The sequence below is a fragment of the Anabas testudineus genome, chromosome 8 (genome assembly GCF_900324465.2).
Source record: "Anabas testudineus chromosome 8, fAnaTes1.2, whole genome shotgun sequence".
Taxonomy (NCBI): Eukaryota; Metazoa; Chordata; class Actinopteri; order Anabantiformes; family Anabantidae; genus Anabas; species Anabas testudineus.
In genome coordinates, this window is record NC_046617.1 from 17865243 (window position 1) to 17889607 (window position 24365).

Below are 24365 nucleotides of genomic sequence, written 5' to 3' on the forward strand. Positions count from 1 at the left end.
GCAGCTCCCCTGTTTATTCTTCACACAGTGAAGCGTGTATTGATTACATAGTTTACTGCACATGTTGATATGCTTTGTTATAGGTACAGTGGTTTTAAAGGATGCTCAACATCTGTATCATGATGTTTCATTTTGGATTAATGTGTAGATTAATGTGTAGGTAGGGTAACATTACTCAGCGTTATGTACATGGGGGACAATGATGATTCACTGTACAGAGCTGAACACCTGAATGCAGCTCAACTTCTCTCCCACTCATATCTACAGTATGAGTCACTCTGTAGACACATCGAGGTGCCTCTAGTCTCTGTGCTTTACTGTAAAAAAACTCATTTTGGATTATTCCCCATGAATAGCTACACCTCTCTGTTCTGTTCAACACGCTGTAGTTATCATTACTGATGCTCGGGTAGCTTTAAATATCAAGATGGGAGAGTGTTGAGAGTTCCTGTCTCTTTTCTCTCATCACTTCTGGAAGTTTTATCTGCTGAAAAGTTAAATCCTGCCTGAGGTTTTAGTTCAGCAGCTTCCTGCAGGGCTGTACTTTTACAGCGGTGTCACTCATAAGGGGTTCTGTATGAGTGGCTGTAAAAACCAATGCTTATCCTTATTATTAAATTAATCATGAGTGTGTGTATTTTCTTTTTGAAGTTAAAGAAGTCACTTAGTGGCCTAAATATGTCACTAAAAGACCTACAATACACACAAAATGGCTAGAATGAGACTCAACACAATAAAAATCAGATAAGAAGTGATCAAGAATAGCTACAAAAACAAAATCTGAGACCAGAAGGCCAAAATGATGCAGAAGGTGACCAGAATCAGACACCAAATGACCATAAGGAGACTGAAAACTGGTACAAAACTGGTAGAAAACTATTAAAAACAAACTTTAAAGAGACTAAACTAGGTCAGATTAAATAATGTTATAATGTTAGCAATTATAAAAACAAAACCATTATGTAAAAGTCTGCTATTAGACAGAAAGAAAGATTGTAAAGTTGCACAAAAAGTGCAAATGTTTCTGCACTGGGTACAAATGTGCAACATGGAGGGAAAACAATACAAAACTGGACAAAACAGCAATTTAAAGTTTAATCTATGAAAAACAAACACTAAAAAGATGGGAACTGTGCATTGCTTCAACCCAAACTTATCCAGTTCATCATCTAATTTCCTGGGCAGCCCCGGTTCGTGTTTACTCCTCTGTTCGTCCTGCTCTGCTGGAGGCAGTCAGTCAGCTGGGCTGTTCCGTGAACGCACCTCCCTCTTCCTGAGAGGCTTTCTCTACTCGAGTCTCCACACTGAAAGTGATCTGACTGCAGAGAGGGTGTAATCAGCCTCGGATCAGCACCACCCCCACCCTCCCCCGGCCCCTCGCACCCCTGGCCTGGGCCTTTCACTGCACCCAGGACAGTGCGATAGGATTTACTGCAAGTGTGAAGATCAGATCAGACACTGAGCTGCTTGAGAAAGTGGACCAGAGACTGGGACCGACACCAGCACCGGTTCCCACGGACTGATCTCCCCAAGAGGGCGGGGGTTGAGTGTTTTCTTTTCTGTTTTTAAGGGGTGCCACACACACACACACACACACACACACACTCCTCCTCAGCAGCATCCTGAGCAGGTCCTCCAGTCTGTGAACCAGCAACAGGTCGAGCAGCAGCTGAAGACCACCATGCCGAGCAAGAGCCAGTATCTGCGCCCCCGGTTGTGCACGCTGGAAAAGGGGGACAACGGCTACGGCTTCCACCTCCATGGGGAGAAAGGTAAGACGGGGCAGTTCATCCGGTTAGTGGAGCCCGACAGCCCGGCGGAGACCTCGGGGCTGCGCGCAGGAGACCGGCTGGTGTTCGTGAACGGGGAGGACGTGGAGAACGAGAGCCACCAGCAGGTCGTGTCCCGGATACGAGCCACCGTGGGGCGGCTGGAGCTCATCGTGGTGGACCCGGAGACGGAGCAGCTCCTGAAGAAACACAACATGAAGTGTCTGAAGGAGTTTGTCACCGACGGGGTCCCGTTAGCCTTCGAGGACAGCGAGGAGGAGGTGGAGGAGGAGGTGGTGGTGGTGGAGGAGGAGGAGGAGGTGGTGGTGAAGGAGGACAGGGAGGTGGAGGAGGAGGAGGAGGAGAAGAAGGGGAGCGGGGACGAGCTGCACGCTACTAAGCGGGATGAGATGGAGGAGGTGGAGGTGGAGGTGCAGGTGGAGGCGGGGGGGACACCCAGGGAGTCCACGCCGGTCCCGGAGAGCAACGGAGGGATCCACGAACACGTGGAGACGCAGCTGAACATCAGCACTGAGAAGGTGCAGGTAAAAAAAAAAGTTTTTATTTCCCTTCAAACACGTTTCCAAAGTAGTTTGAGTGCAAATAAAAATAAACAACAACAACAATAATAATAATAGTAATAATAATAATGATGATGATGATGAGGGAGTGTTTCCCTGTGCAGAATAGGGGCTCTGTGACCATCAGGGCGGCTGCACCCACATGCCCCTGGCTCTGATGCTGCCAGGCTGTGGGCAGCATCAGCTGGCTGCACATTTACTGTGGGTGAGAGGACAAACAACCTGGTTCATCTTTGGGATCATGAAAACACACAGACCAGGCTAGACCGTGACCCGCCCTGTCAGTGTCAGTGTTCAACCTCAAGCTGCTGCTCAGCTATTTAGTCAAATGAGGGTTTTTTTTATTTATTTTTTTTATGCAGAAAAGACAGCGACCAAAAAATATGTGACATTGTTGAAGCCTCCACAACAAACAACAGGAAATAGTTCGGTGTCTTCTCCTGAATGAATCTCACCGAGTCATTTACTAAACTTTGCTTTGATCTGTGTCTGTAAAACATTGTGGGTGCAGTCTCACTCCACAGTGGCCGCCTGTTGTTGTGTCTGCACTTATTTCCTCCTGCCACGCTGTCTGCAAGTGTGTGTGTGTGAGTGTGTGTGAGTGTGTGTGTGTGAGTGTGTGTGCAACTGGAAACTCAGAACCAGGGTTCAATAAGAAAGCACTTGAGGAGAACAGGGTCTCTCCAGTCTGGAACATCTGTGGCCACATCTTGCTGCTGCATCCTGGATGTTTACCCCTGAGGCTGTTTCTGCCTGTGTCCGACTCTCCTCTCTGTAGGTGGGGAACAGGCCAACGATGTGCACAGCCGGCCGGCAGCCATCGCGAACATGCAGACGAGACCCCGCTGTGGTCTTTTCAGTTCTCCTTCCCTTCTATCCGTCCATCTATTTCTGCGTCTCTCTGCTTTTCTTTGTGTCGAACAGCACGTAAACTGTCTCCAACAGAGTCCACGAGCGTCATGATAGAGGCGACAATTACAAACAAGTTTAGAAGAAGTGTTTTTGTTGTGGTCCCTGAAGCTGACAGGAGGTCAGGGAGGTCAGGAAGATGGGGACACTTCAAACTTTAAAGTGTGTTAATTAGTCAAGTTGGGAGTCGTACAGAAATAATATCAGCTCCGAGATTAACTTGACATGTTTCCTGGCTCTGTTATCATAATATTGTGCTATAGCTTATCGTTGTTTCCCATCTGTTGAAGGAATAGTTAGTGAATAGTAGAGAACACACTGCTCAAAGTTAAGTGTGCAAAATGTGAAGCTACTGTCAGTAGCAGGTTAGCTTAGCTTCACGCTGGCTGGAACAGCAGAGACTGCACCCAACAAGTCCTAATCCCACATAAAACCACAATGTTTTGTTTCTACACTTCTGTTTTTGTACCAATTAAACAAACAAACATGCTAATTTATCTTTGGACAGAGCCGGGCTAGCTAGCTGTTCTCTAGTGTTTTATGCTAAGCTAAGCTAACTAGTTGTAGCATTATAGTGTATAGTCTAACTCACACACACACACACACGTATCTTTAAACCACATGTAGTCAAAATAGTTATTTTTTTGGCTATTATTTAACTAATTGTTTGATCTCTTGCTGTAATATAATTAAAACTAGAGCTGCATTATTTTCATATTTTTTAATAAAAGCCTAAACAAATTCATAATAATATAAAGCTATGAAATAGCAAATATTCATATTTTAGAATAGATCCCAAGATAAATTTGGTATTTTTACTTTCATTTTATTTAAAAATAGTCACATATTAATTTTCTGATAATTGCTTAATCATCTTAACTTTATTAACTAGACATAAAAAAAAAACTGCAACTCACTTGGCTTTGGCTGCAGTATAGATTGACTAACATTGTTTTTTTTAACCATTATTTTGAAAAGAAAGTCCAGAGAAGGGATCAATACTTCACTCTGTAAACTCTCCGTCACTTTATGAACCAGATGTTCAAAGAAAAGCACAAATGTCTCCTCCTCTGAAATCTCAGGTTGTTATTACTGAAGATCTGCTGAGTGCCGACTCACACACTCGCTGCCTCCTTATATCCCTTTCTTTCCAGGATAATTCTGTAATGACAGCTTTCACATAGTTTTCCAACGGGGCCTTTTGGAAATATGTTTCTGTATTTAAAAGAGCTTTTTTTGGGGGTGTGTTTTTTTCCTCTGGAGGCCCATGCTTGTGCACAGCACTTGAGGGTTATGTTGTTTGTCCTGGGAATATACAGCGATTGTTCCTGTGTTTACTCTCGATACTCTCCACAGATGGCCTAATGGAGCTGTGGATGTGCAATTCACACTGGCACGCAACTCAGAGGGAAGTTGAAACAAACAATAGCACTCCGAACAAACTCATTTTCACTTGGATTTTCATTTCAAAAGGCTCCTAGAGTTTCACATATGGAGCAGAAAATCACTGCAAATCATACTAAGCTCTAAACCCAGTGAGATTTTACAGGTGGAAGAAGGTATTTAAAGACCGAAGACACCGTTGAGTGTGTGAAAGCGTAAATTAGACTCAGGGGATGGAGCTTACAGTCTGCTGTGTCTCTACAAACCCGTCAGAGAGTGTGTGTTTTGAATTTATTCTGCTCTTTCTGGATTTTTCTTCCAACATCCTGTCCAGCATTCCTGTGTCCGAGCCCTGTGGCCCAGCCATTGACACACACATACAATCACAGCTCACACAGTACAAACACACTCGTGTACAGCCTTGGAATACACACACGCACACACAGCGCCTGACATCCGCACGCCGCCTTTCTCGGCCTCGTCTTTGAAGCAACACAAAAGAGGGTTCGAAGGGCAACGCCCTCTCCGGAAGCAAAGGAGCTTTACTCAAGGTTGCCATGGTTATGCTAATGATGCACGCGTGTGCATGTGTGCGTGTTTGCGGAGTGCATGTATGTATGTGTGAGGATGTAGGCGAAAGTGAGACAGTGCAGGGGAGGTGCGAAAAATGGATGAGCAGCGATGAAGGTCAAAACATGGGAACGCAGCACAGGAAGAAAATAGGAGCCGCTGTCGTCATCGTGGAAACAAAACACACAAAAACACGTCCATCGGTTCCAAAGGTCGTGGTTTAGTTTACCAGGCAGTAAAATTTTTACTCTGCTATTGTCGAGTGCAGTGAAGGAGCAGTGTAGTAGAGTTCACAGAAGCTGTTCACAGTTGGAAGAACAATATATAATATTATTATAAAACAATAGTCAGCCATATGAGCAGCTGAAATAGAGTTCGCTTGCTGTAATCGCCATGTTCATCAGGACATGAGGAGATCTGTTCCTAAAGCCTTTACGCTGGAAGGTGTCAGCCTTCTAAATTAGCCGCATGAAGTGGATGTCTTCCAAAGTTTCAGTGTATTTAATACAAATTTCCCTGCTTTTATTAATATCCTTTCAATGCATCTAAACAACAAAGCACTGACCAAACACAGAGGGAATTATACACTAAAACGACTCCAACTTTTCAAGATATCCACTTGATTTGATTAACTCAGACAGCTGAAGCTTCATATTAGCTTTAAATAAATATTTTCTGTGGGTTTGACCTCCCTTTACTTGCATGGGACATTGTCTGTGGAATATGAACACCAGGAGTGGCTACAGCATGAAAAGTCAGAAGTCATTGGGGAATTGTTGTTTAAACACCCACTTGAAAAACTGTGACACTGTTCTTTTTTCTTTTGAGTCATTTTCAAAAAAACTCCTTTTGTTTATTTTATATAATTGTAAATTGAATATTGTTGGATTTTGAAGTGATGATGAGACAAAGTAAGACATTTTAATACATCATTTTGAGATGTGATGAACTTGTATTTTTTCTGAATCAGGAAAAATAAGATGCTGTGATGTTTTTAATCACACTTGCTTTTTCTTCTGTAATTCATCCAATCTGCAGCGGGAGAGTGTGAGGGTGTGAAGTTTTTGGGAGTCTTCCTTCATGACCGACTGCTGCTTACATAAGCCTGTCTTTAAACACTAATTACAGGAGAGGAAGAAGCGCTTGTGTTGGATGAAATTGACTGTGGTGAGATAAAATCTAGTACTAAGTAAAGCCTTTCTAAGACTGTGTGTAAATATCTCGAGAGAAATCACTCACAGAGGCCTGAAATGAGACTATATGTGGATTCTGAATGTCACTTCTCTCCTTTAATCTGACCCTAAACTGCACAATTATATAAAACCTAAAAAGTCTCCTGCAGCGATCACCACACAGGCTTTGCCTTTTCACAGGCTTTGCATAGAAAGTGCAGTCCTCTAACTGTCCTCTAACTGTATTCATGTAAACAAATCATCCTCAAGCTGTTATGTGGGAGAATTCAGTTTATATTTTTATTCTCTCCATTGTATGGCCTTCAGTGTGTTGCGTAGCTCACTTTACCAGTCTGCAGCAAACTCTGAGCTTAACTTTGTGTTTTCTGTTTTATGACAATCAAAAGCTTTTTCCTGCAGTTAGCACAAATTAGAGTTTTTTTTTATTTTTATTTACATCCAATTTATATCATAAGGGAGGGTGACATCACCTTCATGTAATATTCCTATCTGTGTATTGCCATAATTACTCAGCAGGGCAGACTGTGCACATTCACTGATCCCTCACGTAATGCTTTCAGAAATAGCCTGAGATTAAGAATTTCTGTTAATAGAATAAACATTAGTGTTCGACGAATGTCATGCATTGGATGCAGAAATAGCCGCCACACCTATGGTAACTATAGCCAGCGTGGTCTGGGTATGTTTCTGGCTGTCTGTGTGAGTGTAAGCTCGTGCACAGACTACAGGAGGTTTGTGGTGGTTTCCGGTCATTGTTATTTGTGGAAGATTCCTCCACCAAGTCTCGTTCCTCGACCTTCAGCCTGTAGTGAGAGGCTCATAGTGACTACAGCGTGAGTCGAAGCAAAAGTAGCAGCTTCATCGAAAATAAGATGGATAGCAAAATAAAAGGCCACACTGCTAATGACTCTGAGTCAACAGTGTGTCCGTCTAATTGTTTGCTGTCATCATTTAAGCCATTGTGAGGAACCCAGGCTGTGTTTGGGAAATGGAGTGCATTGTGTTTGTCTGAGGATCAGAGATACTGTAGTATTATTCACCCTGACTGACCGCATGCCGTCCTATGACGTTGTTTGGGCTTGTGCTGCATTTACCCATGACGTATTTGCTTTGCGTCTGGGTGTTTTCACATTTATGTACAGTATATATGTGCATGTTTGCATGTGTTTGCATCTGTGTGCGATAACGTTTGGGAGTCGCCCTATGCTTCCCTGGCTTTTGTTGATTGTTGGCGTGTGTTTTTGCAGGGAATTGGCAGGACGGGGTGGAGGGCTCATTAGGAGTCAGCTCAGGGATTAGTGCATTTATAATTCTGACATGTCTGGTTTGTTCATGGAGTGTAGTCTCAGGTGTTGGGTGACAGGACTGGACGATATAACCATTGTTACTATAAAATGTTGGAAGATAGTGAAAAATTCTTCTTTTAACTTCCTTTAAATTTTTTTATTTGATGAATTTGAAACCCAAAAGCATCTAATTTGTTATTATTATTACAAAAGAAAATGAATCATTCCTTCCATTTTAGGGCCTGGAAGCAGATACTGCTTAAAGAGTTACTGCAATAATTGATCAGTTATCAAATTTGTTGCAGGTTCATTATCTGAAAGCTAAATACTAATCAATGAAAGAATCAAGACCAAGAACGTTAAAGCTAAACTGCAGTGTAGCTCATATACTGGATAATATTGTGTGGTTCTCCCAGTATATCATACAAACTGCAGGGCACAACCAGATTCTCTTTGTTTAGTTGGAGCTGTGTGTTTCATAGCTGCCTTCACACACTGTGGCATTCATTGCACTTAGCTGTTTGTGTGTGTTATGGGTGGGAATCATAGTGAAACTCCTATCATAAAAAGTTGCCCAAGATAACGCCGGTATTACCACACATGGATTTCTGTTATTTACTGTGTTTTGCAATAGAGTGACATAAGGAAAGAAAGTAAAGCAAGTCTCTCTGAAAGCATTGAAACATAAAGTTGTATGTAGTTCGAAAATCCTAAAATCACACATAATGCAGGAGATTATGTGATTATTATTATCAGAAAGCACAGTGGCGACAGTGTGAACACAATCTTCGTTTGTAATTAGTGTCAGGGATTATTCTAGGACACTTATGGGGATGATATTTCATCACAGCAATGGAAAGCAGACAGTCAAATCCTAGGACAATCTAGGAGAGAGAGCACGAGGGGACATGAAGCAAAGGTCCATGACCAGAGTTACGGGCATTTCAGTTACACAGTCAGCATCTAGGCCTCCAGGATGCCCCTGAATCAGCCTTTTTTTAAACAAACACGGGTTCATACTCTGTGTACTGTTGTTTAAATGTCACACAGCCATGACCTGACTAAAGGCTGAATTGCCAGAGGCAATAAGAGTTCTGTGCCAAGCAAAGGCAGGATGTACAGTGGTTGTACCAGATCAGAGGAGGACACTTTATTGCTCTATTGATTAGGGCTGGAACACAAAATCAATAGTGGAAAATTATTATTGTATGTCGTCTTTGCTAAGCTCACTCTCCCACTGAAATTTCTCAATCCCGCCAGTCCAAACAATAGCACCACTGTCCTTTTCCCCCATGACCGAGACCACTGTGGCCCAGGTCAAGGGTGGAACCTGAACCCTGTGTGGGTGTGGGAGGGAGGGTGGCGGCGTTGCTGGTGATTGGGTCCCATGGGATACTGGATGGAGACTGCACAATGCCACATTCCTTTTTCTCTCTCCAATCCAGTGATGGTTCACCACCCCGGCCGGACAATGAGCCGGAGGGCCGCGCCCTGCCGGGGGGGGCGGTGAGGGAAATGAGTCGCTACTGGCCCTGAAATAGACTGACCCCCATACAGTCCACCTCCCTTCCCATCGTGTAAGACAGAGGCGCCAAGCAAAGCGTACAACCATTGACAAAACACACACACGTACACTGTAGCTGTGCCGAAATGGTACCAATAGTTGACTGTAGTTTTCTGTCCTTTCCCCGTCTTTGAAACCATCTGGGGGTTGATCCACCACTTTAAACCAGATCGATGGATTGATGGATCCTCTGACTCTTCATTTAGTTGTGTTTCTTGACTGAAATACTACAGTGTATGACTAAAAACTACAGCAGCAGCCATGTGGGCATTGTTCTGTAGCAGATTGTTGTGGTGAAGAGGGAGCTGAGTTGTAAGTCAGAGCTTTCAGATTACTGTATGTTCAAAATCTCCCCTGTGATCATGAGCTTTAGGCGGAGACTTAGAGACTGAGACCGTGGATAGAAGTGGCAGAAGGAGTTTCCTCTAGTGGAGCTCATACTTGTAGACAGGGTAAGGTGCATGGACATCCAGGGCACTTCTATCCAAGACGCCTTTGCTTCAAATTGATTTGAATGTAGGACTAAGGGATGGACCAAGACTACGCTGCTAAGGGAGCGGGAAGGAACTGGTTAGGGAGTGAAAGGCCTCTGCTACCACCATTATCAGGCTGAAAATAAGTGGATGGGCTAATAACATTTTTATCAACCTGTGCTGAACAGTTTAATGCTAATTAGAAAATATTACCATGCTAACATGTTAAGGGGAACATTGGAAACACGACTGTTGTGACTGTGTTTGCAGGCTGACATTAGCATTAGCATTTTAACATAGAAGTATGTTAATTTAGCTGTAAACCCCCATCACTTTACATAATGACCTTGTTTAGCTTGTTATTGTAACAAAAACACGAGCTGACATATAGAAACGAGCCTTGTTTCTGTGCTCATTGTTTTTTTATTTCACATCCACTGGTGAATCCCTGCAGTCAGTCAAGCTGAAAATAGCTTCAACCATTTCTCGACTGATAACTATCTGTCTTCTGTCAGTTTGTCTCTCACAGCTTTGGCTTGGTAATGAAACACTGTAGTTTAAAACGTGTTCATACAGAATTCCCCAGGGGTGAATGTAATGTTTAGTGTGACCCCATCATGTTGTCACTTCACCTTGAACGTAACAATCAGGTTCTGCTTTGTCAGATGCACTCGACTATCTCGACTTCCATATTTTCAATGTTGCCTTCCGCTCGTCTCTAAGAGCTAAAATCATTATTTACATCAAACACTGTTTTGCGTGTGCGTGAAAGGTAAGACATAGAGGAACTGCTAGAGGTCTGCGAGAGGGTGGAGGGGTCAGGGACAGGAAGACTGGTCGAGGAGATAAATCCTGTCGACTCCTCACTGTGTCAGTCGGCATCGAGCTGATCTGACTCAGTTAGGATTTTAAAATCTATAAGGTGGAGTGATGGTCCCTGTGGTCCCTGTGGTCACTTCATTTGGTCTTATCAGTTTCTGTACCCCTGCTGTGATGACGGACATTACTTTTCTATTTAAAGGGCTTCCTCCCAGAGACTCTATTGTAATAGAAACCTTTCTTTGGTGTCTTTTGTAGAGCCAGTTTGTCCCATCCTCAAATGGAGGGGGGGACAGTAGGGTGCTTTGTTCACCCCCCTCTCTGCCTGCTTTGCAGCTGGTTCAGTGGTCCAGCATGAAATCCAACACCCCCGAGAGAGTGGTGCACAAAACGTGTGCTGTGGTGGTTAAAAAGAAACCAGGTTTGCATCAAACATTTATTAAGTCTGTCCTTGAAGTTATTAATCTCCATCCAAACTACACATGACAATCACACGGAGCAGGAGGCCTATGATTTACCGTGTCACTGAGTAACCACGAGGCCTGGGAGTGTGTCACTTCAGTAGTTATTCCTTATGCTGATCAAAGGGGCTGAACTCACGGGAGAGAGGAGAGAGAGAGGGGGGATGAAGTAGGCGACAGAAGCAGAGAGAGCGATACAGGGGCTGCTTGAGATGACATTTCTGGATGCAGAGCTCAGCTGAGTGTGACAGCTGACCATGAGTTCACAGGATGTTATCAGTGCAGCTGTTTGGATGGGATAATAATAGATAAAATATTAAATCATAGAAACTTCAGCAGCATCTGCCAGTTTGTGTTTTTCTTCTGGGTATGTGAAACAAAAGGAGGAGTTGAGTCAGAAACTGGAGCTGTGCAGAAATGACACAACCCTACTGTAATAGACGCCCTATATGTGGACTCCTTTACTAAGGCCTGTAGTTACACTTCGGTCTGCTGGCCACGCTTGGGGAAAATATGAAGTAAATGGCAGTCTGAGTGGCAGAGGTGCAGCCTGTGGCATTTCACACACACATACACGCAGACTGCTGCTTCCATGACAGAGTCTGCACCGCTCGCAGCTGCAGCACATTTCTGTCAAACTGAATCAGCAGGAGACTCTGACATATTGAAATCACCAGTGGCTGAGTCAGAGAGTGATAAACATGATGGATGGTTATTAAGCAGGTAGTTGGCTGGTTTTTAATACTCCCTGAAGGGATTTAGAGGATGCTAATGAATCAGTCTGACTTGTCAAACCCTCACCTGTTGGTACTTTCATGGTGAGAACCATGACCCTCTCGGCCTGCGCTCTCATTTTAACATTGCCATTGTGAACATGCTAACATAATGAACTTAGCATTTAGGTGAACTTACTGCTGTGGATAATGCTATGTTCATGTTATATCGTAGATACGACCATTACCAGTTCAAAACAATAATATGTGTTTTAAACATCCTCTGATATAATCCAATGAGATAAACCTTCCTAAAAATGGTTCCAGTAAGAACCTATGATTGGAAATGTTGCAGAACCTGTGAGTTGTATTTTCCCTTGATCTCTTGGTTATCACAGCTTCCAGAAAGATGTCTAAATCCACGGTGACATGAACCTATAAATCCAAACATCTTAAAAACATTTTGGGAAAATGTCTCCTGGAGCAGCAGATGAAGTTTGTGACTCAGGCGTGTGTTTTGAGAATATTAAAATGGGCCTTGGTATTGTTTTGGAGTGATTGGTATTCAAAGCAACTGCTAATTTGTGCTTGCCAAACTCCGTGTACTGTGTCTCTGTGGTGGAGAGATAAACTACACTCGTACATCTGTATCTACAACACCAAAGAAGGTGTATGAATTATTAATCAGCATAACTGTTGCACTCATATAGTCTCTGTGTTCTGTAAACGTAGCTGTCATGTTGTAATCCACAGTGTTTCCAGGTTTTGTCAGGCTTTCTTTTTGCTTCATGACTTAACTCTTTTCCTCTCTAGTCTCTTTCCTTCCCCCTGCTCCTCATCCTGCAGAGGTGATGGATGCATGGATGTAATTGCCAAACTAATGTGACTAATAACATTAATGGATGATTCATCTCTGCTCAGTTTTCACAGGGTGTTTCATGTTTAGGATGATTTGTCATTTTTAGCTGCTGGTCAGCATTTCAGAGTGATTTGCTGATGCCTGGCTTTGATTACTAATAATCAGCCACAGTGTTTTCAGTCTCATCTTTATATGGGAATTATAAAGATGATTGCTGCTTTTTAATTATTAATACTAATATTTCAGTATTCACTAACGAAGCCACCATACCTCATCATATGTTGTTTTGCACATATGTTCTGGTGTGTTTTGTATATTGGTTTCTCTTTCATGTCAGGAAGTTGAGCCAGCACAGAGGGAAGCATATTGAGGGAAGAAGCGTCAACAGTTCCTGTTTAACACTTCCCTCCTCAAAGGGAAAGTTTGTGTCACAGAGAGTGTGTTAATCTCAAAAGACTGTTTTTCTGGGCAGAGAGGAGTAGTTCACACAGTAGAGAGCTAACGCTACGTGACTCTGGTCTTAGTAAATGATACCATCAGCTTTTATCACACAACTTTTCATGAGCTAGAGGAAAAAGAAAAAGCACGAACAGAACATTTATGCAGGTGACATGATGTTCTGCATGCACCATGCTGTATCATATCACAACAGGAGGTCCAGTATTTCCACAGCTCTGCCTCACGAGTAGTATCTGTCCTCATAGATGTTTAAAGAGCTGGAAAGGAACAAAATAAAAAGTCTGAGAGGAGCTGTACAAATGTTCCTGACCTCAAGTCAAGGCTAAGCCTGTCTGAAACAAATATTTAGTTGTACTCTCCGTTGTAAATTAGGCAACAGGCACAGGTCATTCAGAAACTGATAAGACAGTTCAGCTTATCAAGCCTCGGCTGATTGCGTGTGGAGGAGTTATAATAACGCTTTCTACTTTACAGAACGTCCCCTGAATGTTACGTGCTTCTGCCTTTTTTAATGTTCCCCTTTAATCTGCAGCTCAGTTTGTAACCGAGTTGATCAGACGTCTGCTGTAACATTAAGGAGAACTAACACTGTGGTTGTTGTAATGTGAGCGACGTTCAGCAGAAACAAGCGTGCACACACAAACATTTGACAAGAAGCGAGGCCTCGGTTCCCCTCGTGCTCACGGCTTATGTGCGTTCAGCAGATTCCACAGATTTCAGATCCGCGTGGAGATTCTTCTGCCCTGCAGAACTCCCCAAAACAAACCCTCCTCTGTTGTCTCTGCCAGAGCCTCTCTCACCCTCTCTTCCTGTGCGGGGACGCCTCATGGCAGCCAGATCACCCAATGAGTGTTCTTTTTTTGTGACGCCGATGCCAAGGCTGTGTGGTAGTGCGTCTTACATCTGGATCACCAGAACTGGGTACATGGTACTCTGAGTCATTGTGACTCATGGAGACTACTTTACAGTTACTGTGACCTCTAATATTCCTGTTTTAAAAGTTCCTTAAGTACTTACATCTGTCTCGTTTTTAGATCAACACCTTGTAATTTCATTTGTGATAAGCGTCTGACTTTACACAGCAAAAGAAGAGGATAGAGAGCTCTGTTAGTTAATTCCAGCTGTTCAGATTAAGCGAGGTTAGTAATAAGTAACACTGTGTAGGCTCCACTGCTGCTAAACTAGAAAAGACAGCACTTTATAGTTTAGTCTGTGCTTTTGCATTTGCATAAAGATGGTGGTTTTACTTGAGGTGTGGGAGTAGCACTTCAGAAGATGAAGGACTAGCAATCAAAGACGACCATTTTTGTGTAATCAGTTAGCAGTAAGATGAAGCTGCAGCTGTAGGGCACTCGTCAGGAGCAGAAGATGGCCAATCTGCTCAGACTGCTGTGTGCAATAGCTTACGTTTTAGGTATTCTGACTGAGGAAGTGTACGACACTATGTGGTTTTTCCCATTATGTCTGTAGCCATGGTAGTAACATGGCTCGAGCGGTGGCAGCGTCGGTCTGACACACCCCGTGATTTTTGTCCAGTGTGAAATAACAATATGTTTGTGCCAGAAGTCCTCAGCGAATTTCCTTAGTTATGTAACAGCACTATAATTTGGAAGGTTTATACTGACTAATGTGTTCAGGCAGGAGTGGAGGAGGTCACTGTAATGCTCTATAGGCTCAGAAACACAGAAACATGTGGATCATCTGGGTGATTTCAAAGACTTGGATCTCGAAGAATGAGAATATTTTTAGCAAATGTGCTACTTGGCAACTTTCCTTGGACTAAATGGCACCATGTTTTCATCCTTACAAGTCCACATCCATATTGTGAGCATGTTTGCATAGTGATGTTAGCATTTAGAATGGGTCAAGTCCAGCCTTGTTGTTAAAGATGATCTTAATCTGAATGATTTAAGGATAATTGTGTGAGTTTAAAGTTTGACTTTGCAGGATGTTTGAAGTTTTGTGCCTAAATAAAGGATTTAATTACAGACTGTGAGTTAAACATAAACATAAATCAAAAATTCAATGTTAAGTGAAAAGAAACTGCAGCAAAAGAGCAGTTTAACATTAAAATTGGCACATCACAGGCCGTCAGTAACCTGTTGAGAAACACGATGTGTGCAGTTTAATCAAACCAACTGCTGGTAGTCGCATCACATCTGGTTTAGCCGTAAATATGATTCTCTTATTCCTGGAAATAGAAGCAAAGGTGATCCACCAGAAAAGTATTTTTTCTGTGGTGTGACAGAAAAAGAGAAGCTGATTCTTGGCGGTGATGGGAGTGGTGGGTGGAGGGTTAGCTCAGAACAATCGTCTTACATAATGTTGTGCAGTGACAATCACCCATTGCAGTTTGTGTGTGAGAGAAAATGTGGAGTCCGACCACCTCGGCTGTGGCGTGTCCACAGTTCATTTATGTCCACTGCTGGTTTTTAAGTAGAATTAATCGATCCGTTCCCTCCGGTATTTTCTGTTAATGACTCATTCACGCTGACTTATTGTCTTCGAGTGCTCATTTGACAGAGGGCGAGCGCACACTGTTGTTGTGAAGGGAGTGTCAGGTCAGATTTGGTCACAGGACAAAGATGATCCTGACCAGGAGATTACCCTGTGCTCTCCCATACTTCTCTCCACTCTCTTTGATGACATCTTTGCTAAATAAAGAAACTGCTTCATCCATACAGAGGAAGGGAGGTTCTGGGATTGAGCTTGAAGTTTCTTCCTGGATGACAATACAGCCCCGAGTCTTCCTGCCATCCCAAAGCGGGGCTGAGGCGATGGGACAGGGCAAAAGGAGGCGGTCAGAGGTCAACACCCAGCTTCCATTGTCCTCCATGGAGGTTGGAGTAAGCAGGGCTGCGGATCAGACCGGAACCGGCCCCTTCCTCTCTACTCCACACATACCCCCTCTCCAAATTCTCCACAACCTCCCTAGCAGACTTCCAATCACATGCCTCGGAGACCCTCTTCCTTCCTGGCGAGAAGCTGGAGTCACGTGGAGTCGAACCGTGGCGTCAGTTTTACCCATGACTGTTAAAAACACACTGTACAACACATCAGCATGCAGCAGCCACCTGCATGTTCAACCTCGGCTTCATATTTATGGTTAACGAGTCCTCTGAGCTGTCCGTAACCTTTGTGCCTCTAGTTCTTCCTGAACAGATGCCTATGGTGGAGGTATTTTTAAATGTTTGATATATATTTGAGACGACACGTACAGTTTATTAACATACCCGCTCCCTCTTCTGTGGCTTTTTCCAGGAGGTGTGCACCGAACTGCGGCCACGTCTGTGTGTGATCCAGCGAGGTCCTAATGGATATGGTTTCAACCTGCACAGCGAGCGGGCACGGCCGGGCCAGTACATCAGAGCTGTGGATGAAGACTCTCCAGCAGAGAGGGCGGGCCTCCTACCTAAAGACAGGATAGTACAGGTACTCTGAAGTACTGTGAGATCATATTGAGCTGTAAGGTATTGTGGTGTAGAAATGGAGAAAGCTTTTAAACAAATGTACATTTTACATTTAACTCTCTGAGTTACAAGTTGATCTGCCTGAGAAGTAACAAAGTCTTTAGAGTTTCCCCAAAAATAGCGCATCCTGATTAGTCTGCCATACTTCCGCTTTAGACAGCCTGAAGTCTTTTCTCTTGAGAAGAAGAAGGTGTGGCCTGTAATCTGGACTCACCTACTCCACCAAGTTTGAGATAGAAAGCCTGTTTACTTCAGAGGAGTTGATGTTGACGTCTTTGCTGTGATCAATTTCTTACTGTATTTTACATCTACAGACTGTGGCGTGGTCAAAATAGGTCAAATAAAATCTTACTGATGGCATAAATTCATTTTCTTTTACAAAGCATGCACTGGTGACATAAAAATATTAATTGGTAAAACAAAGGGATCTGAGGATCTGCCGTTTTTAGAGGAATGTGATATAAGCTCACAGCCTCTGTGTGGGGTCTTAAATCCTCCAAAGGGACTTGGATGTAAGTGTCACCGTGAGCAGCTTCACACTGGAATAATCAGCTTCTTAACTGGTCTGGGAGCGGGTCTGCCCACTTCTTTACAGTGTAGAAGTACAGTGAATTATATTTTTTTACCAAATAGACAAACCAGAGCAGCAGCACGTCATTTAACATCATCACACACACAAGTCATTAACAATTTGCAGCTGATCGCAGGAGCGTGAGTGACTTTACACAAATTAAATAAATGAATAGAACAAATCAGTGCAGAGAGATGAAGGGAACCACTGAGGTTTTGGGACTTGTGAGGAGTTTCCATCCCCCAGAAGGCCCCAGACATCCATACCACCCACTGAGGAGCAGGGCTTTGTTGGGAGCGGACAGCCATTGTTACTGCCGTTAGTGGCCAAGCAGTTATTGTCCAGCTTCCTCTGTGGGACTGGCTTAGACGTGCAGGTCCACCCTATGACCTAAACACACACACAGTCTTAGAGGCATTTCCCACATGCTTTCCCATGGTGATTTTATCCTGAAACCTTCTGCTGGTTTGGGAGGGAGCCACCTGACAGGTCGTGTTACTGTAGAGAGAAGTCTCAAAGTTGTCATAGTGTTAAATGATGAAATGCCAATAGTTTATTAAAAGAACCAAGGAAATTGTGGCCAGCTGAGACCTTTATGAAGTTTGTTTTTTTAAGTTTGTGGGTGAAAGAATGTGTGTGTACGTGTATTTGTACGTGGACGCACAGGATTTCCTGCCCCGGAGCCTCTGGCAGACGAAGTGATAATATTGAGAAAGAAATCCTGACAGTGATAAACAGACTCTCCTCTTCAATGAGGGAACAAAGACAAACAGGCAGGCCCCCAAAAAATGAATCAACATAGATTTTTAAAAAGAGTTTCGCTCTTTATGCACGTTTTAATATGTAGAGTAATCTCTTCTTCTTCTTGTCCCCAGGTGAATGGTATATCAGTGGAGGAGAAGACGCATTCAGAAGTAGTTGCTGCCATTAAAGCTGGTGGGAATGAGACCCGAATGCTGGTGGTGGACCCAGAGACAGACGCCTTCTTCAAGAGGTGTGGGGTGACCCCCACCTCAGACCACCTGACTGGTGAGAGGACACACAGACAAGGCAATTCCACTATCTCTAAGAGGCAACTGTAAATGTCTGAATAACTGCAATTACCTCGTAATGTTCACCCCGGGTTCTTGTCAAGAGCTGCAGCTACAGACGCTTTGTACATTCTAGTCACGGCCTCGTCTCCTTTCCTGCAGATTGAACGTCTGTCACACAGTTTCTTGGCTCTACTTTTCTCACTCCTGCTTTCTTTCACTCACTTTATCCTGCTTTCTGTCCCTGCCAAGAAACACAGACAGACAGAGACACTAAGCCACTTCCTGCCTCCCCCACCTCATGTTGATGCCCTGCAGAGAAACTTAATCTTACATAAATAGATCAGATCAGACAGATCAGGCTGAATGCACTGAATAGGAGTTGTTTGTTATGTGCGAAAGCTTAATGACCTCTATCTTACATACATTTGAATATATTACATTGCATCTAGAAATACCTATAAATCAATAACAGTGCAGTTTGTTAACGAGGTTTTAGAGCAAAATCAACTTCATGATCATTTCAACAGCTTTACGTGACCTTAATTAACCTTTACTCAGCTCAATAAATCAATGAAAGTCTAATATAAGAGTCTATTTTTGACTTGAGGTGTGGTTCCTCCAATAACCTGGCTAGTCAAGAGTCCTCTGACATGGTGCAGGTCTTGGTTTACCTATTAAACCCCCCAGGGGGAGCCCTAGCTCAGTCTGTGATTCAGTTTCTGTGTTGGAGGACGCCCCCTTTACATTAAAGGCCAGCAGCTGATCTTCAGATAGATGGTGGGTGTGTGTGTGTGTGTGTGTGTGTGTGTCCTGAGCTGTGCACTAAGAAACCATTAATATGAACACTGTTTGCATAGCAACAGATGGGGAAGAAGTGGGAAAAGTTGGTTCTCTTTGAATGTCGGACAAAATGAGAATAAGAAAACCAGTTTTTGTTTGTTTATATTTGAAATATTCCACTTTTTTACTTAAGTAAAAGTCAGTCATGCATTTAAAAACCATCAGCAGTTAAACTAGATGATCCTTGGAAATATTGTATATAGATCAATACTGCTTCATCAATATCTAAATAAGTATCTTACTGTTGTAGCTGGAAGAGTCAAAGCTAGTTTGCAATATAATTTTTTGGTAAAGACTTCATAATTCAGTCTAAACTGGGGCTTGACCTCCTCCAACAAAAGTTAAAGTCAGCTGTGATATAATTTATGGAAGTGAAAATACAAAGACCTGCTTCACAATTCTCAATGCTCAAACTGTTTAAAGGTACATGAAGAATGAAGTAAGTAAGTATGCAGGTGATACTGCATGACCTGTGTTGTGTACTCTAGTGCAGTGAACTGTTGCAGGGCAAAGCTGCCAGATGTTTCATAACTTTCTGGATTGTTGAACGGTTCAGGATTAAAAATAATAACTCCCGACAGGGCAGAGAGATTCCAGTAAGGTGTTTCCCAGGTAACTGCCTGCACTTCACATGCTGCCCACTCAGAGGGCACCTGCCTACAATGACTCTTAACTTCAACACACACACACACACACACACACACACACACACACACACACACACACACACTCAGCAGCACCTTTGTTTGGTTTCCAAGGCGCTCACTCCGAGTGGCCTCTCAGCCTGGAGCTGGAGACTTGGAGAGGCTCCTTTTTACAGTCAGGGGCACAAACACACACGAAAGACCTGAATTGCAGATTAACTGTGGAGGACCACCTGAAATCTACTATAATAGGTCATTATTAGCTAAAAACACTTTTTGGTTGTGCAGAGGATCAGAGGGATGGAAGGTAAGGGATGTGTCAGACGGTTAGGTTTGTGTTAAACTGTGGTTATAGAGGAATGTCAGGCTGCAGCTATCTGAGAGATATTAGGGCCTTGGATTCATTGGAAGAGGAGGAGGAAGGCCAGGAAGAACATCATCTCATAGAAGATGAACCATGTGTGAATAATAGATGATCTGCCCATACCTGTGCTATGTAATAGAGTAGGTGTCAGTGGAATGAAAGGTGAGCTGCAGACAGACTCTTGATCTAGGAAGAGTGAAGCTTTCTGCTCTGATGGTGCACGACTGAAGGACGCACACTACAGTACAGACGCTGCTCCGGACAGGCGCATAGGAAGACATAGAAAGAGTTGTATTTTCAGAGACCATGAGTGATTCTTGTGTCATTTCCACACCTACAGGTCCACTGCCGGAGCCCGTCATCAATGGAGGGATGGAGGAGAAGGTAAGATTCATCGACATTAAGTAGAGCAGACAAACACAGAGCGACGCTGGCTTTAAAGTAAAAGTAAAGCCACAGTTAGGATTTCAACTTTGAAGTGAGTGATGAGTTTTTCCACTGCGTCCACTTCCTTCTTCTCTGATGGAGCCTCTCCTTCCTGGCGGAGAGGACGACAATAATAGTTCAGACGTCTGCTCTGAATACTCTGTAGCTCCTGGTGTGGCACCGACTGTTCAGCAGGCCAAGGTCGAACGAACAGTGTTCAGAAGTAACACGCAGCAGTTTTTTCATGTTTGGTTTGCCACATCAGAGAATTAAGAGGCTGGTAAAGTGAGTTATTAATCACAGGGACGTGTACTGAGCCGACTTTCCTGTCATTGTCTGAACATTCTGGCGTTCATTGTGTGGTGCTCTGTAGAAAACCCCACCCGACTGTTGCTCTATTAACTTTGGATTAGTTCAAAGGACCAAGGACGGAGAGTATGTGCAAAACAAGAAGCATTCAGTAGATAAAGCTGCAGTAATACTGCAGTTTAAAAATACAGTTGTTACCTGAGTGGAGTATGTACACAGGTACAAAGATACAGCCTGGCAGATGATAATCTTATTAAAAAGTGAATAGTTTTTAGACATAAGTCGTTATCGCATCCTGATTTTATTAGCTATAGACAAACTGTTTATGATAAAACTCTTGTATTAAGACGCCAGAGCACAAACTTCAAGAATCCAATGTGCCTACCAAGGCACTTTCCACTTGGGCTTTTGGCCAAATATGCAAAGTAAAGCCTGACCCGTGCTTCCCGTTCCTCAGGGACTGTATGGGCAACAGCGAAGTTACATGTTCCACGTATTGTTGCATAACCGACAATGGTTAAAAGGTTGGAGAGAGGGGGAAGAGCGGAGAGAGAGGTCAGGCAGTCAAAGACGTGGTTTGTTGCGAGGGTGGTTTACTGACTGCAAGAACTTAAATGCATCATAATGCATCTTACATATTTATAATCTGGTAGAAAAGACAGAAAAAAAGAAACACTTTAGGAAATAAATTAAAGTGCATTTGAAATGCACATATACGTACATAAATGTGCAAATGAATAAATGTTGAATAATGAGTAAACAAATAAATAAAGTGAAAATACGTAAATTGTAAATAAATACATGCATACATACAGTTGTGGTGAGTAAGCAGCATTTATTTATTTAACATGTTGCTTTTGGGCTCCGCACATAAAAGGTAAGAAATAGTAAAGTAAAATAGCTACAAAACCATTTTAATCTCAACATTAGCTGCTATTGTGCTGTAAGTGGGAATTATAGAGGCATCACTGATAGTTTATGTGGCTTCACAGGAGAGTTTTTACTGTTTGTGCAACTTAAATCCAAGGCTGCCTCCGTGTGGTGCAGTCTGGCAGTGCACTGAAGTTGGATCAGACGATAACAGTTTTCAATTCACACTTTTTAAAGCGTGTTTTAAAAATCTCAAATACATGTGATGAAGTGATGCTGATGAGCGCTTGTGTTTCCAGGTGAACGGCAGAGGGGCCAAAGAGACACACAGGGACTCAAAGCTGTCGGTCAGTCCTTCTCCATCCAACGCCTCGTCCAACACCTCGCTCACGACCCCACCCACGAACACTCCACCAGAGGTATTCACAGAAAATACTCTGATGAAGTACTTTTAATTAAACTAGTAGTAGTAAGTAAAGTAGTAACAAAGAATTTCCCCAAGGGGATTAATAAAGTATCATTAAAATAGTAAAAACAATGTGAAATACTTACTTACTTAAACTATACACTAGTTTAACCTCTAAATGTTACTTAAAGTACACAAACTAAAGTACTCCCCCACGAAAGCTGTGCATTTTAAATAATGTAGAATTTAATGTTGTTAATAAAAAAATGTAAAAGTTTAGTTCAGATGAAAATTATGACTAAAAGGCGTCAAACTCAGCAGTCAGTAGAGGTGGGGCTGATTTTAACCATCATATACAGTGAGAGGAGAATAATCCATAAATTACATACCAGCATTTTATTAAATTATAAGGTTTTTTATAAGAATCTAATCCAGTATAAAGTACCTAGCAACTAAGATTGTTAAATCAAATCTAGTAGAGTACAAGGCCAAGATTGTTCTCTGCTTTGTAGTTAAGTAAGAGTAACATAGGATGGAAATACTCCAGTAAAAAGTGAAGTACCTGAGTGAATGTACTCAGTTACTTACCACCTCTGATTTCTGTTTTCCATTCATCAGGGTTTGATCACAGGCACCATCCCAGCTCTCAACCTGACCCTGCAGCAGGTGAAAGAGCTCACCCACCAGAAACGCTCCAACAAAAGAGCCCCGCCGATGGACTGGACCAAGAAAAATGAACTTTTCAGCAACCTATAGGGCCGTTCAGATCACACACAGATTTTATTTTACAGATTCTTACAAAGAGACATCAGAAAGACATTTTTTATGATATTAGCAGCAGACAAACTTCAAGCCATTCTGTAAAATATAGATTTCTTATTATAGCCCAGATATTATTATATTACACTGTATAAAATGCTACTAACAATGAAAAATGCCAATGAAGGAGAACTGGACTGAACATGCATGTGTGTGTAGCTTCCTTTGCCTTGTGCATATGTGACCTTGTTGTGTGTAAGAGTGTGTGTAGAGTCTGGTGCTTGTGTAAAATGAGCAGTAGCTACCGTTCACTTATATCCATATTTTTATACTAACAGTTTACTAACGTTAGCGTCTTTTGTTAGAATGACAACAGGACCAGTCACATACTGTAAAACCAGCCTGACAATCAGTTTCCTTAATACAAGATTAGGAATCAGGTATAAATTCTCATTTATTCATTAACATGTATTATTTTTACATGTTGGAGCCCCCATGCGATCCCAAAATAATTAGTTATTTGTGATTTTTTATTTTAAAAATATATACTGATGGCTTTAAACTGGAAGGAATTGTATTTTATAGGGTGTTATCTAACAGACATGTGTGTACATATATATATCATGTATATTTTTACATTCACATTTTTAAAGTTAGGTCAGATTAACCCTGCACAGCCACCGTTCATTCACACTATCGTTATCGTTATCGTCTTTTGAATAAATGTGAACTGCTGTTTATCACGAGTACTTACTTTGGCATCTTGTGCATTTATTCACAGTTTTAGCAAACAGAAGGTTTTTATATTGGTTCCAATAATTCCATAACTTATATGTGTATTTTTAAAGAAGTGTTTGTTGAGTAGTGAGAACAGGGATGATTTAAAAACTGAATGAGTGGTGAATGAATCATATGAAGTGATTTCTACAGTATACTGTAATAAATCAGTTATCACAATATTATCGTGGGAACTTTTATTTATTCAGTTCTGTTCCAATAAAAATATTTTCCAGTATGGTCACGTTATTTGCTGGTGTGTAAGTCACCATTTGTTTGTGACAAACCATGGTGAAAGAAGTTCTCAGATGTTCGACTATAGAAAAAGTAGCAGTATCACACCGTAAGAACATTATATTATAGGTAAATTATCTTATTATTAAGATAAAAACATTGAATAAAAGCACACATGATGCAGAACGGCCCATTTCAGAAACCTGTTTATTATTATTCTATATTGAATTAAAAAGTGTAAATTAGAGAAATTGAAATTTGTGCCTACGATCACTACTTTATGTGTATTCGGGTCAATTAAATGTTCTGTCATTGGAGAACTGGATCAACGAGAGCCGTGATGTGATAACTCCAAGTGATAGCAAAGGAGTAGTGAAGCAGAAACCAGAGGCCGCTGCAAACTAACTACAGCATTTTAATTATATTATTTTGAAACTAAGTAAGAAGCAAGGCTTTTATTTTTAGTCTAATGCTATGTTGAATTCTACCTGGCACTAATATGACCTGTTTATATTAATATTATGAAACCACTTAAAGTACAAGTAAAGGACCTGAATCCTTCCACCACCACTGTACATCAGACCTCATTAATGTAAAATATGAATCTAAATATCTGGTTCAG

At 42.2% G+C, this 24365-nt stretch overlaps 1 protein-coding gene across 2 annotated transcripts; it reads left to right on the forward strand.

The window, feature by feature from the left end:
• Positions 1–1253: 1253 nt before the first annotated feature.
• Positions 1254–23691, forward strand: slc9a3r1b (SLC9A3 regulator 1b). Of its 2 annotated transcripts, none has more exons than XM_026349668.1 (6): positions 1254–2308; positions 16301–16471; positions 17956–18109; positions 20303–20346; positions 21867–21986; positions 22592–23691. In XM_026349668.1, exons 1-6 carry the CDS (start codon positions 1682–1684, stop codon positions 22727–22729), a joined length of 1254 nt encoding a protein of 417 aa, XP_026205453.1. In that variant the 5' UTR covers positions 1254–1681; the 3' UTR covers positions 22730–23691. The 2 variants fall into 2 exon arrangements, with proteins under 2 accessions (XP_026205453.1, XP_026205445.1); XM_026349660.1 differs by having other exon boundaries at positions 1258–2314.
• The last annotated feature ends 674 nt before the right edge of the window (positions 23692–24365 follow it).